The sequence below is a fragment of the Stegastes partitus genome, unplaced genomic scaffold (genome assembly GCF_000690725.1).
Source record: "Stegastes partitus isolate 25-593 unplaced genomic scaffold, Stegastes_partitus-1.0.2 Scaffold242, whole genome shotgun sequence".
In the NCBI taxonomy this organism is placed as follows: Eukaryota; Metazoa; Chordata; class Actinopteri; family Pomacentridae; genus Stegastes; species Stegastes partitus.
In genome coordinates, this window is record NW_007577973.1 from 266,954 (window position 1) to 282,414 (window position 15,461).

At 41.5% G+C, this 15,461-nt stretch overlaps 2 protein-coding genes across 2 annotated transcripts in view; one reads left to right on the top strand and one right to left on the bottom strand.

The window, feature by feature from the left end:
- LOC103357258 (voltage-dependent calcium channel subunit alpha-2/delta-4-like) overlaps nt 1-15,461 on the bottom strand; it is a 76,072-nt gene that overhangs the window by 28,306 nt on the left and 32,305 nt on the right. The window contains 5 exon segments of the mRNA XM_008281737.1: nt 11,996-12,064; nt 12,212-12,333; nt 13,829-13,921; nt 14,254-14,344; nt 14,485-14,582. Coding sequence (XP_008279959.1) covers nt 11,996-12,064; nt 12,212-12,333; nt 13,829-13,921; nt 14,254-14,344; nt 14,485-14,582 — 473 coding nt within the window.
- On the top strand, nt 7,963-9,959 carry LOC103357242 (leucine-rich repeat and transmembrane domain-containing protein 2-like). The gene is made up of 3 exons (XM_008281701.1): nt 7,963-8,008; nt 8,467-9,150; nt 9,478-9,959. The coding sequence occupies exons 1-3, from the start codon at nt 7,963-7,965 to the stop codon at nt 9,957-9,959; spliced, it is 1,212 nt and encodes a 403-aa protein (XP_008279923.1).

Genomic DNA, 15,461 nt, shown 5'->3' on the forward strand with positions numbered 1-15,461 from the left:
AGGGGCTCTCGAGGACCAGGACTGGACACCCCTGGTCTATGCCATCAAAGTGTTAGGAGGGTCAACTGACTTTGAAGTATTTCCTGTACAAGATAACTGGATGTTGAAGGGGTAACATTAATTTCATCATATTTCCATCATTACATATTAGCCCTAATCCAAATTCCAGCTTACAATGTGGGGTACTTATTCTTATTCTTTAACTAATTCTATTTTTTTTAGCATCTTATACAGTTGTTATTCCGTGTAATCTACCAGCACATGCTTTGTTATGAACAGGATTGCAATGAAGTAGTACACTCCTGCCTCTCTACCTCTTCATTCAGGGCTCAGCCTGCAGCTGCAACACACTCTGCTGCTACTATTTCTGTCAAACAGATTTAATGCACATTACACACTCAGTGCAACACAGACAGGACACACACACACACACACACACACACACACACACACCATTAGCAGGAGCTCAGCAGCAGCATGTGGCTCTCTCTAGCTCTCTCATTCTCTCTCTCTCTCTCTCTCTTCCACACAGAGACTTGCCCGTCCTCAGTGTTCTGCTGTGTGTTGGACTGAACGCTATGACGAGCACACCGAGCTGCGAGCACGAGAGATGCCGATGAAGAGGAGGACGACGATGGGCGCCGTTTGATCTGGAATAAAACTCCAGTTTCAGCTTCCGCTTTCCGATTTGAAAACGTTCCAGATTCTGGTCTCAACAAAGAATCGAGCTTCTGCTGCTTTGAGTCAAGACCAGTTAGTGCCCTTGAAGACAAGTGTGCCTGATTGAAATCTTTGCTTTTTTAAAGCCGCTTCTTTTCTGAACACTGCAGATGAGGGAGAAGAACAGTTTTTCTCTTCTTTCTGTGTTTGGAGGCTGAAACGGCAGAGCAGATGGTGAGCGGCTCGTCTTTGTGTGTCTGTGTGTGTGTGCATAGATACAGTATGTACAGTAACGTGCCTTTGAAAGTCAGAGAGAGAGAGAGTGTCTTTGTTAGTGCACCTGCCCTCTAAGTGGATATCCCTGTCTACTTAGTGTAACTCTGGTTAGTCTTTGCCTGTTCTTCCTCATTCTGGATGAGGTTCTTTAGTTTAAAGAGGCTGCAACACACTCAAGCTGCTAATGATGATTTTCATTATTCATTTTGATTATATACATGATTAATCAGTGACTAGTTTTCTATATAAAAAGTAAGAAAATAAAGACATCCTGAAATGTAAAGTTTTGCCAGACTGACAGTTGTAATCTTAGCTTATTGTTGCTCAACAGCAATAATGAGAATATCCAACTTTCAACAGTTTGTTTGTCCCGCTCCTGCTTTAACCTGACCCTGTGTACAAAGAAAGCACAATAAAGAAATGTTTTTTTCCAGTTTGGTGTGGAAGAACTTCCCTCACCGCAGCCCCATCCGACACCTTTGAAATGAAGTGGAACGATAAAGACGAGTCAGACCTCATCACTGAAAATCAGTGTTGGAGATTAGTAATGCTTAGTGGGCTGAATAGGGAAGGATGGAGGCAGTTATTGTGCACACTAATTCCCAGAGTTTTGGATTCACAACTTCAGCAAACAAATATGGCGAGAATCTTCCAGTCCACAAGTTATTGTCTGTGCTTTTAATAGAGTGTCTAAAAGCATGTGGGAAATGGCTTGTGTGTGTGTGTGTGTGTGTGATTTTGGCATACAGTCAAATGTGTGTGTGTGTGTGTGCACTCGTTGTTTACTTGCTCTCTGTTGTTTCCCTACGCGTTTCTGCTTCAGTGTGGATGCTGCATCGTGTTTGTGCTCTCGGCCTTTTGGACCAAACGCTCGGCTGCCTCATTCTCAGGCTGTTTGGAGAAAAGTGCAGCCATGGGGGGGGAGAGGCTGCCTGTCAGAGGCCATTAAGCAGCTAGTGGGATGCCACGTTAGAGCCCAGAAAACCGGGGCGATGCACTGCAGATAAAGCAGGGAACATCACATGGCAGGACTTCAATGACAAAATCCTAACAGTGAAGTTTTAAATCGAGATAATAGACCTCCACTTTTCACACAGACATAGAAAGCTGTTCTGCTGCTTTCTGCAATAATTTCAACCAGACCACAGAAAGGCAAAAAAGAGAGGACAAAAAGGCTGCTACACAGTCAATAAAAACTGATATTTTTTCATGGAAATATTATGAAGTCACAACATTGGATTTACTGCAGTGATCATAGGCATCCTTGGTATTTATTGAAAACTAGCTAGATGAAGAAATGTTGGAGCTGGGTGGGCAGAGCGAACCATGAAAAACATCCAGCACCACCAAGACTGGAAAGATTAGCAACAAATTATAGTAAATAATCCTTGTAAAAAGGTGACTATATGTTTTGTAAACATTCGAGTAGTGGCCATAAGAGGAACTGCAGTTGACAAGGCATTTCTCTATGGTGTCATGGCTTGTGAATGAATGAACAATAAAGCACTCAGAACCCTGTCGCCTTTTACCTGTAAGTTTACAAAACGTCATAAAAGAAGCTACAAAAAAAACAGCTAATAAAATGACTAGTTTCACAAAATGAATTAGCATGTAAATATTAGTCTGTAGGCGACACATTTATGCAAAATTGTGATGAAGGTTAACAATGTATAGTTTCATGCCCCATCAAATTTTCTTGACATTCAGCGTAGCCTGACAGGTTTCTGTAGACAGAGCGAGGCTTCACCTCATAAACACACTGAGTTGCAGTTTAATTTACACTTCATCATCCAGTCTGACATCTCGATCATGCCATAGTCAATCATCAGAGGCCCATGTGTCCATCCCATCAATATTAATGTCAGCTGACACAGGGACTCATGGTCAGTAATGACTGAAACCTCTTTAGAATACCCAAAGATTCAAAGAAGGCAGTTTTGTCACGAGAACATTATGGCCTTGTTGTAAAAACTGTTAAAAACTTTACTGGCACAAATTTTGGCAACTTGTCTGTTGCCAAGTTAGGTTGGGAAATTCTGTACGACTGCCTTTGTCACAGGAGGATGGCAGGTTTATTATTGCTTTCACAAAACACTGATTGGTATGTTTTGTTTTTCCACCCAAGGAAAAAGTCATCAAGAAGCACAACACCAAACTTATTTGAACGGAATCTGATATATGAGGACCAGACCACTGATTGCTATTAGTTTCAGTGCACTCTACTAGTTAAAAAAATAAGCCAAATCCCTTGTGGTCCAAGCATTTTCCCCCTAAACCACCATTACAGAAGAGACATCTGTAAAACACCAAGAACCTGCAAACCAGGTGTCTTGCATTAGATTTTTTAGTCCATGTTTATGTGCATTTCAATGTAAAGTTTATGGGCTAAGTAGGACATAAGAACAAGAAGAACTACTAATGATCATATGCAGTGGAGGAAAAAAGTCTCATTCAAATGGTGACTGTTTTGGAGTCTGGCGTGTCGCTGTTGTCTTGCATCCACTGATCAGACCTGTCATTGGCTATTCTGGCTCAATTAAATAACAACTCATTTAATTTGTATAACAGCAGAGTGAGGTTGTACACAAATAAGTGCATAGGACCCGTTGTCCTGGCACCATCTGGACTCCTGAACAGACGTCTGTCCTGCTCACGGATTGAAGCCACAGTTTTAATCTCTGACCTGTCGCTCCTCTGTGGGCAGCGTCTAATCTGGCTGATGGTGCATTTGATGAGCTGTTTTAACATCTGTTCGCTCCCAAAACTTCCATTAAAGTCAAATAATGAAGAAACTTCTGACTTCTCCTTATCGCTTTCTATAATTGCGTTAGCATTATTGCAGGAGGATCCTTGCTGCAATGTGCAATTAGGTGAACAGCGGAGTAGGAAACCAACATTTGAACGTGAAATGACAGAAAATCCATGATGACAGTAAAAACAAGCACAAAGCAATAAGCCCAAACCACAAGAGTGCCATGATTTTAAAGTTGTTTTCGTGATGCACTATTAGTAAGGCTGGATATTTACCTTCAATAGTTTATGGTTACCAACAAATATGTCTCTGGCAATGCGTATCAAAAACTGGCAGGCTGGTACTAAACTCCTAACAAAAAATAAATAAATCACAATAATAATTCTCCACCAGACTCCATGAAGTGAACATGCACTGTGCACTTTCCATCACAGGTGACACATAGAGCAGGATGACATTTTATTGTCGACACATTTACTTTAAGTTTTGATTAATTTATCACTCCCTGATTTTAAGTCCCACTCCAACCTTTATATTAAATTTAAATAAATTCATAAAACATGTATATCAAAGTTACATCTTCACAAGTTGTTGTTTGTTTTTTCCAATAAAAATATTTCCTGCCTGTGTTAAATAGGCTTTGATGTAACTCTACACTGTTGCTTCCTTTAGAACAGGGGTGTCGAACTGCGGTCCTCGAGGGCCGCAATCCTGCATGTTTTCGATGTTTCAAGCTCTGCAGAAGCCTGATAACGATCCTGATCATTTGAATCAGGTGTGTTGGAAGAGGGAAACATCTAAAACATGCAGGATTACGGCCCTCGAGGACCGGATTTCGACAACCCTGCTTTAGAATGTGCACATCAGTGAAGTCCGTACCTCTCTTTCCACTCAGCAATTCCTACTCACAGCAGCACGAGCACACCAGCTCACCTACGACTCTGCGTAAAAGCAGAGTTAAACACACGCTGACACCTTATTTAGCTAGACATGACATGATGACAAGGTATAAAACTTCTAATAATTTAGATCAGGGGTGTCCAATCCTGGTCCTCGAGAGCCCCTATCCAGCATGTGTTAGATGTTTCCCTCTTCCAACACACCTGATTAAAATGATCAGCTCATCATCAAGCTCTGCAGAAGCCTGATAACGATCCTGATCATGTGAATCAGGTGTGTTGGAAGAGGGAAACATCTAAAACATGCTGGATAGGGGCCCTCGAGGACCAGGATTGGGCACCCCTGATTTAGATCATTGTAGATTTTACTTTTATTTATTAAGAAACAATGGCAGAATACTTGGGGTATGATATGCAACAAGCATCCCTCATCCATTTATGAGGCAGATCCTGTGCAATGTCAGTTTTGCAAGTATTTGGTCAGATTTGAGCTATCTGGTGGGTATTATTTTAGAGCTAAATCAGCTGGGTGAAGTCTGAGTTTCGGTGGACCTCATGGCCTCGATCTTCACTAAGCAGCCCACTCTCAGTAATGTCTTTAAGGCCCAAGTCCCAAGAAAGAGATGCCAAGTAGGGCAGAGTAAGGCACGATCCAAGAGATGAACGAACATGAAGAGAAATGGTAAAAAAAAGAATGAAACAGAGTCAGGAGCAACTTCAGCTCTTGACAAACAGGAGATGACATACCACCCTCACATTTGCTTTTGATCCTCAGCTGTACATCTATTGGAGTGTATTGAAAATATTGATGAATCACAACGTTGTGCATTAATCCCCAAGGAAGTGTCTAGATGAAGGCCCTGATTTGGTCTTTGTGTTTTATTTCTCAGCTCCATCTGCAGGATTTATGCTGGGCAAGACCATGGCTTTTTAATTTTTTTATAAATCCTCCCTCTGGTTTGCATGTAATGCGATCGAGTCTCCATCTGTTGTTATAACCGTCGGGCAGCGGGAGAGGTCACAGGTCACTTCTCTATAGGATATTCTGAGATCTGATGATGAACTAACTTATCCTCTTATAGGCTGCTGTAGTAGATCTAATGTGACTGACAGCTGTCACTCAGCGTCTTATCTGATGTAGAATTTTCACTTTTTCCTTCAGAGGATATTAGCATAATCCTGCACCCATACTGGACCTGAAAGCACAAAACATCTTCTAATGCTAAGGTCTGTAAAGGGGGTGTGTCATGCCCAACATGACAATTTCAAACTGACTCAAACAGTACGGATTTTTTCTAATCTGACAACTGCATCGTGAAAGTCTGGCCAAGTTCAGACACCTCCACCATCTGACTTTTGTTACCAAAACTAAAATCCCATTTGCAGGGTTGCCATTTTCAGATTGATGATTTAGTCATCCATGCTGTTGAGGAGTATTTAGATGCTCAAGATGAAACCTTCTTCCATGAAAGGAACAGCAAAGCTTGAACATTGGTGCATAAAAGTTAAAGGATGCTATGTTGAAAAACAATTCAAGAACAATCTTTCTCCTCTGATTGTTTTTTGGGGGGAGGCAGAGATTTTTTTTGAAGTTCTCTCGTATACGTATTAAAAAGCTCCAAAGGCTAGAATTCAACCAGTGCAATGACAACTTCACGTTAGGAAATCTTGTGTCTGTTCTGTGACATACAAATCACTAAAGCAATGAGAAAGTCAACAACTGAACAAATCTGCATGTCAGGAGATTTAAAACAAGTTTCCTGCAAAACCAATCCGAGAAACAGTCACGTGAATGTCTGAAATGCGATATCCATGTATGTTCAAGCTTGAATTTGACAAACTCGACAACTGCTTTTGTGGTAGTATATCACCTCCATTCTGCCTCTGCTTGACCTGCAGACACCCAGAACTTATTGCACATTATTTGCTCCTCATATATAAATGATTTGCTTGTCAATATTATATCAAGACTAACTCTCTGACTTTGCACTTTCTGACGTCTTGATGAAGCAAAGTGATGTCACATATTCTTTGACCGCCACACTTTCCTCTCTCCTCATCTCCCTCTTCAACCTGTGGTGTAATTTCCACTGTTTTGTAATGTCAGTAGTGGCCTGAAGGAACTTTGCTGCCTCACGCAGTCCGCAGAGGAGTGACTAGCATCTTTGTACCATCTTAACAAAAGAAAGACCTGCAACAAAAGAAAGACCTTGAGGCAGCATTTCTCTTGCTCTTTAAAGACAGCTGATGAAGTGACGGCACATTTCCTTTTCTCTGCAGCTTTATCTCTCCTGCACACTACCCTCAGCAAATCTGCATATCTGAGATCTCAAAAGAACAAAAATGAGTAAATTAAAAATGCACAAATGCTTCGAAAAAAGTGTGAAACAATGTTGGTAATGTAGTGCATCTGAAGCGTACAGGAACTGTGAGTGGGCATTAAGAAGACAAAAGTTGGCTTTGACTTATTTTTGATGCTGGTGGTGCGGGATGAAAGCACAGAGGATTATTCCAAATCATCAAGTCTAATATGTTTTTTTTTTCTTTTTCTGAGCATGAAAGGCAAAGAATGAAAAGGATTGAGGTCAAGTTTAAAAGCTGTGAGTTACAGCACAAGTCCAGCCTGTAATGCTGTTGATGGTCTTTCACTGACATACTTCACTTAATCTTATATATCGAGTTGTACTCTTTATGGTGGCTTGAAGGTTTGAGAAACCGGCTTGTGAAGAGAAAATGATCAGAGTGAATACCTAAGCTCAAAATGGGAAGCATGCAGAGTGAATGTGTAAATCTTTCATTTGCTACAGCACCAACAGGATCAATGAAACTAACGGCATGCGGAGCTGGAAGAGAGCAAAAATAAATCTGAACAAAGATCACAAAGGATTATGACGATCACTCTGCAATATTTAAGTGGGAGGAGCTTTTCAATTGTCAAAAGGAATAACTCTGAATAAAATGTTTGATTGCTTCAGTTAAAATGGCCAAATAACTAGAACACTTAAAATATGTGTCTAATGTGCTTTATGTTAAAAATACAGCAATAGATCTGTTTTTACATCCTCAAATATCTAGTATCTCTCAGGCTAAAGTCTTTTTCATGATGATTACTGTAATGTTTGGACGAAAAAAATACAAAATGCAATCAACTGACAAAACATCCAGTGCCTGCTAAAACAAAAATCCCAATATCAATAAACATTTAGGAAAAAGACCTCTAGAACCAGCAGCTATAACTCACTTTTACTAATAACTTTCCTCTTCCTTTTTCTCTGTTTCAGGGCGATCTCCAAAGCTGGATGCTGGAGTGACCCGACAGAAAGCAACAACAGCCGAATGATAGTCTAAAGCTGCAGTAGAGTTCATGTTGCAGACATGAAGGACCTAGACCAGCATGGACAAAGTCATCTGGACAGTCTGAGTGAGTCTCTACTTCCTTTCCTGTATTTTATTTAATATCCTATGTTGTTGGTACTACTTTTCTCTTGAAGTTCATTGAGATTGCAGAAAGATTTGTTGGAAATTTTACACAGAAAAATCAAAATGGACTCCTCAGAAAACATTTGATTGGCTTGTTTTTGTTCTAAACCTTGCTAATTTTTAAACCTGAGATGCTGAGATAGTGACGGTGATCACTTAGTGGTCCAGTTACATAAGACAAAAATCTGCCTAGATCAACAGAAAGGCAAATTTAGACACACAGAAGAGAGCAGACTTGAATTCAAAGTCTTAAATGAGGAGAACAATAAAGCGTTTTGAGCTTAATAGACCTAGAGAACTGAGATACATGAGGTCACGTGTGAATAAGACATCTCTGTATAGTATTTAGTTTTTAGTTAAACAGATGCAGTTGTTCTGTTTGTTTCTCATGTCTTTCAGTCTGCACGGCTCTGTCCAGTTTGATGTTGGTTCTACAGGGACTTATGGGCTCAGTCAGTGGTTGTCCTGGTGTCTGCACCTGCTACAGCAACACAACTGACTGCTCTGCTGTTGGCCTCCTCTCTCTGACACCAATCCTAGGGCTGCTGGGCCAGGACTCTCTGGCCCTCCGCCTACCCCAGAACAACCTCTCCCTCCTGGGCAAGACTGACCTGTCCAACCTCAGCAGCCTTGAGATCCTGGATCTTTCCCAGAACCACTTTTCCACCCTGCAGCCTGGAGCTTTCTTAGGCCTGAGCAGCCTGCGCTGGTTAAATCTCTCTACTAATTATCTTGGCATACGTCTGCCAACCTCTGAGTTCAACCGCAGCACAGTAATTGGCCAACGTTTGAGTGAAAGTCAGGAGAGTATTGGCTTAAGCAAGGAGGTTTTTAATGGGCTGTGGCAGCTGCGTGGACTTGACCTGTCCTCAAACGGCCTCCTGTGGCTGCCTAAGGGACTGCTGGATGGGCTTCAGAGACTCACCTGGCTGTCCCTGGCCAGCAACCGGTTGGTGGCCCTGGAGAGAGTCACATTTGAACCCCTGGTGGGGCTACAGCAGCTCCTGCTGATGGGAAACCCCTGGGAGTGCGACTGCAAGCTGAGAGACTTCAAGCACTGGATGGAGTGGTTGATTTACAGGGGTGAGCAGGGCTATTAGCAAGCCTCTCCAAATCTACAAATACTCTGCAGTTGATAGTTTAGCAGTCGGCTTACAGTGCTTTAAGACTGTACCGGAGCAAATCCAGAGTCTGTACCTCAAAATCTGTGTAATCCAAGCAATTAAAGCTCTGCTCTGCAGGATGGATGTATGCTGAGCAAAGATATCTAAGAATATAATGACCTCCATCTCTTTCAATTCTCCCGTCTCTCTCTCTTATTTCTTTCTTCCTGCTCTCTTCCACTTCATCTTTTCCCTCCATGTGCTTCCCCCTTCTCTTCTTTGTTTCCCCTCTCCGTCTCTTTTATAGATGGGCAGGTAGATGCAATGCAGTGCAGTCTCCCAGGGGATTTAAAGGGCAGGGACATCCGCAGCGTGCCAGCAGAGATGTTCAACTACTGCCTGCAGAGTCCAACCAAGGAGGGCGCGTCAGGTTACGCCACCCGACCTCCCTGCCCGCCCGGTCGGGTCAGCAGCACCGACGAATGTGTTCGCCAGCGCTACAGGCCTGTCAGTGTCCGCCGGGCACACGGCACACAAATAGTTGCAGGAGTGGTTTGTGGCACAGTGTGTGTCATGATGGTGGTTGCCGCAACCTACGGCTGTGTCTACGCCTCACTGGTGGCACGGTACCAGAGAGAAATGAAGAGTCGTGGGCAGCCTCTAATGGCCGAGTCCGGAGCCGACACCGACCTGGAGGACGGGCAAATGTCATCGCCGACCTCACCGCAGGAGACGCCGCCTAAAGAGGCCTGCAGCTTTGTGCATGGTTATCGAATCAGCAGCTTCTGACACACTGACATTTATATAACGTAGGATCCTCCCAGGATGTTCTGGTTGCTTCTGCTCATCCGCTCTCATCATAGATGAGACAACGTCTGCAGAGAGAATCCCTGCAGCTCTGTCATTGTGCTGAAACTCTCTGGGCGGAGACTGATTGTATAGTTAATTGAGTGGATTAGATTCAGTGAAGCTGGGATGCTGCAGCACTTCTTTTAATGTATGGATCCTCAGTGAATTGTTATTCCCTGCGTTGCATCTCTCAGCCAGCCTCTAACGTACTCCGAAGCTGCTGTTTGGCACTTCAGCACCTTGACCTTCCTTCATCTGTGTTTTGTTTTTTTCTTTAGAAATATGAAACTACCTTTTTGTTCAAGCTGTATGTCTCTGTATCTCAGCCCAACAAGCACAAGTTCCAAAACTACAAACGTCTGTAAATCTGTGGCATTTCTCTTGGTGTTAGTTGAATTACCAGTGTCTATTTTTTTGTTGCCCATTTTGTGAAACAATTCTTTGTACCTCTGTTAGGTAGAATCCTCTCAGAATAACGCACGTTAAATCATCTCAGAGTCCTGCTGCTATCTGCTTTAAGCTTCATCATTGAGGTTAACTGCAGTCACACAATAGTCGAGCTGTACTGCCCCCTAGAGGACAGGCTTTGAGCTGCAACAGCTTCTAAATCCAGCACAAACAAACTCTCAAAATCAACATAAAAAAGTTAGGACAACTAATATTCCCAACATTGGGAACTACAAGGTACTGACTGAAAATGTTTAAGGATGACAGCCTCAATGTGCTGTAACTTCAAAATGTTTGTCTTAATTTACCTTCTGTGATAAGCACATGAAACACTGTCCCAAACTCAACTCAAGGACTGTTAATGGCGCCGAAGATAATAAACTCTATATTTATCTAAAATGGATTTTTTTTTTTTTGTCTTCTCAAACACATCACAGTTTGACAGCCACAAAACAAAACAACACAGTTCACATGACAAAAGATTCAGCCTTTGATCCCAAACACAATTTAAAGGGAAGGGAAAGGGAAACCACATTCATCAGTCTCTTACATCATCAAACATGATTCCTGCTAGGATGTCTGTGAATATTCTCAGTCATCCAGGTCATGGCGATTCTCATAGTTTAATCGTAGCAACTCGACTTGCTTCAGTTTCTTGAAGATGTTTTGTTTTGCCAACGAAAATTATGACAAAAAATATTATTTGATGACCTATTTTACATGATCAAAGAGGGGCTAACTTTTATTTTTTTAAGTATTATTTTAATATGGGGGGCTGCAAGGTAGAGCGGTGGTTAATTGGTGATTCTAAATTGTCTGTAGGTGTGAATGTGAGTGTGCTTGGTTGTCTGTCTCTAAGTGTAGCCCTGTGATAGACTGGTGACCTGTCCAGGGTGTCCGTCAATCAGCTGGGATAGACTCCAGCCCCCCTGCGACCCCAGTGAGGATTGTGAAGTGGCAACAAAACATCTGAGACCAACTACCAGGATGTAGGCAGCAGCTAACATGAATAAAACTGTAAGCCAACGTTACTGCTAACGTAACACGGGGGATGTGTGTGTAACATTAAGGTCAAGTTGGACCTGGTTCCTGTTGTCAGAACAAATGAGTCAGTTTTAGGATTATTTCTAGATATTGACTAAAGAAATAATGTTAGAAAACTGTAGTGTTTTCCCAACATTCAGCTTCTCTCCTCAAGCTGAACCCAGACAGTCAACAGGACTTTAGTGGACAGGTGAGTGAATCATCTACTGTGTGAGCTGCTCCTCACTTGAGGACATGCAGCTGCAGTAATGGTAATGCTGGGTGAGTGGTGGGACATACAGCGGGAGGGTGGTTCAGAGTTATATTAGAATAACTAGATAAAAGTCTGCCTGCAACATTAACGCTGTGAGGAACAATAAACACCTAAATCAGTAAGCAACTTCATAATGACAACATCTGCCACGACACATCTGAGTCAGCCTGCAGATGAACATTACCGCCTTTGCACCATTAATTTGAATTAGAGCTGCAGCAGTTAAACTCACCTCCTGCCATGGCTGTCTTTCCTTCAGATGACACCGTCACGGATGTAGCTGCAATGATATACTTCACTCCTGTTGACAGAAAACTTCACAATCAGTGGAAGATTACTTGGTTGGGGAGATATTTAATGATAATGATAAAACACTTTCTCCCTTCTCACATTAAAAAAAATAAAATAGAAAAACTAGAAATAAATGTTGAGTGTTGAAGACCCAAACCTTTGTCATTGACAGGATAGTAATAGAAGCTTCCAGGAGTGTTCTCCACAGCCAGGCGGTACCACAGAGGGAAGTGATCAATGGTGAACAGGTTGTCTTTATCAGTTGCAGTCAGGAACTTCCTGTGAAGTAGAAATCCTACCTTAGATGACATTTTACTTTGAGACCACTGGCAGCCTGCGGTGATGTGCTGTTAAAGCACCACACGACTGATCTGTCACAGCTGTGACTGAAGTGTTCAGTGAGCAGCTGCTTATACTAATTACTTACGTATCTTTAATTATCTACTCTCGTGTCAAGTTCTCATCAAACACAAAAAACGGTGAAACACAACCTTTTTATAAACTCTTTACCAGCTATTTTTGATCTCAGGTACTTTAAACACCAGGTTACAATTGCTGGTTATGGGATGCTCTGGGCGAATCCCAATACATGTAACCCACAATGCCACAGCAAGTGGCTGCATCAAGGCTTGGGCTGCTTTTTTTCCCCTCTCTGCTATCTTTCGGGATGGATCTATTTTTTTATGGACTGGCTCCAAAGCCTGAGATTTACTTGCAAATGTGTAGAAATGCATGCATCTATCTATCTATCTATCTATCTATCTATCTATCTATCTATCTATCTATCTATCTATCTATCTATCTATCTATCTACCTATTTTTTTTAATGCTTTATTTCATTTGGTACTACTGGGAGAGAAAGGGGAGGATGATAGAATCTGTAATCACTTTCACTGTGTCCTTAATTCAATGAAATTCAAACTATAACAAGTTTAATTTACACATTTTTCTGTTTCTGCTGTTAGATGTCACAACTAGTATGAAATATGGCTCACAAATACTACTGTTAATATTATCTAGCTGTCATTGCCAAGGTAATATTCTGCAGATAAAATCATTTCATTATTTTAATAATTATTTGCATAACCTAAAAAAAAAAGTAAACAGATTGATGGCAGCATCTGTGCTGTGAGATCACAGCTACAAAGCTTCTTAGCGACCAGCAAATGACTATTCAGTATGCTTTAAACATGCAAAACAACTGTGAACTATATTAGAAAAATGCATTTAACAATTTCAGTTCAGTTAAATTTTATTTATAGAGCACCAATTCATATCATATGATATCTCAAAGCACTTCACATAGTAAGGTCAGGACATTATAAAATTGAATTCAAAGGTTCTTTTGGAGTCCCGTTGAGTAAGCACTGGGCTACAGTGGGAAGGAGAAAAACTCAGTTGGGATAAGGGTGGGAATGAGAAGGGGTGGAGAACTCGTTGGATGGCAAGATAGCAACCAGGAGAACAAACAAAGAATACCAAAGAGAATTTAACTTTTAATGCTAGGTTGCTGTTGTTTTTTTTCTGTTATTTGTTTTCTCTACCTGTGAGCTCTGAGATACCTGAATTTCCCCTAGGGCATAAATAAAGTATCTGTAAATCAATAAAAAACACTGAAATGTTTCTAGTGGAAACATAAACAGGGGTGGAGCCATCAGAAAACGTGGGTGCAATCTGAATGCTCGTTGTTGACTGCCTGGATGTGAAGTAGAAAAGCACATCACAAGAAAACCTGGACGCACAAACTGCAAATGATCAATAGTTTGAGTCTTACTTTGCTACTCTGGTCTCCACTCCTGCATATCTCACGATCCTCATCAGACCTGCACGAGTACCAAGGAAGGCTGTCTCAACCCCTGGTTCCACCCTGGACACACACACACACACACACACACACACACACACACACACACACACATACACAAACAGACGGGTTTAAAGAAAAGTCCAAAAACTCCTCTACCTACAGATGCTTTTGATAGTTTTTGATTTTGCCAGAATATCTGGTTAAAGTTGATTTGCAGCATTTTTACAACATAGTCTTTCAGACAACTTTGGTTTTAGTTAGTCAAGTTTTGGGACAATTCTGAATGGTACCCAACACTGCCAGACACTAAATATCATTAAGGCTGAACTGGCCTTTTAATGCTTCACATGTAAGAAATAAAATGCTAACAAGTCTTATGCCTCCTGCCTCACCTGTCATTGAGCATGAGGGCATTCCAGTACGCCTCCAGTGGAGCCGTTACCACGGCGTCGAACAGCGTCTGCTGCAGCAACACCTCGTCACCTGGGCAACGGACAGAGTCAGTCAAATAAAAGTACTGTCCCATGCTAAAATCTCCAAGTAAATCTCTGAAATACTGATGAACAAATCAGATTAAAAGGGACATCAGTATAGATAAAAGATATTTATTATTATTAACCTACATTCAAGGTCAGGTTCCTTCCCCAGCAGGTAACGGATAGCAGCCTGAAGCTGGGTGTATTTTCGGTGAGCAGGGTCGATGTCCGTCTCGCAATAAGTCCTGAAGGAAAACACAGTTAATGAACCAGAATAAACAGCTTCACAGCAACCTGCCTTTATGTTGCATAAAGTCTGGCAATGTGGGCAAGAACTGTTTGAAACTTTCAAAGCAAACGATGAACCTTCTAGTTGTCCAGGCGAAGACAACACTTGAAGTCACTGAGATGCTTCACCTGGATAATGTTTGTCCCGCGTTACTGCTGATCCTATCTGACCAGAGTATCTTAAATATCTTTAAACAGCTGTTGATGAAGGTCTGTACTTTATTAATCATATTTTTTTGTCATTCTCCAAGTCTCGGAACTCTAAGGGAATACTGATTTTATATTTGAGAAAACCCTTAATTTAGTTTGTTGTTGTGGTATTCTGGAGCTCCAGAGGGGTACACTACGAAGCAAGTTTGACATAGCTGGACTGTCTTTGTGTAAGCCGACTTGACGAGAAGGAAAGCCGCAATCAGGGATAATGAGTATTATGAAGGTGGTTATTGTTTATCAACGCGGCTTCAAACTCTGTTCACATAAAAAGGGACATTTAACGCGTCACGTGACTTCTTCTGCACAAAATGAACCGATCATGTGCAGCTGCTTCAGTCAACACGTTGTTTCAATGGAGAACAATGAGGAATATAAAAAATGTATGATGGTAAAAAGTGCTGCTACTGTAAATGGTGCAACACAGAAATGCTGGTAGAAATAAATATATAAAATAAAAAAATATCTATTTTACTGATCGATGCCGCTACTTATTTCCAACTGGCAGCTGAACGTTAAAGTTAAATTTAAAACTTAAGATATATTTAAACCTGTTTTGTAATGAAGTGCATTTAGGTCTGACACTGTCCCATAATGCAGGATATCACTTTAATTTTTGGCCAAAT

What these genes read in the sequence shown, in the direction of transcription:
- LOC103357242 (XM_008281701.1), top strand. Translation starts at nt 7,963, where the DNA reads ATGAAGGACCTAGACCAGCATGGACAAAGTCATCTGGACAGTCTGA. An exon ending in AAGTCATCTGGACAGTCTGA is followed by an intron (nt 8,009 to 8,466) that starts GTGAGTCTCTAC and finishes CATGTCTTTCAG; the next exon opens with TCTGCACGGCTCTGTCCAGT. An exon ending in GGAGTGGTTGATTTACAGGG is followed by an intron (nt 9,151 to 9,477) that starts GTGAGCAGGGCT and finishes TCTCTTTTATAG; the next exon opens with ATGGGCAGGTAGATGCAATG.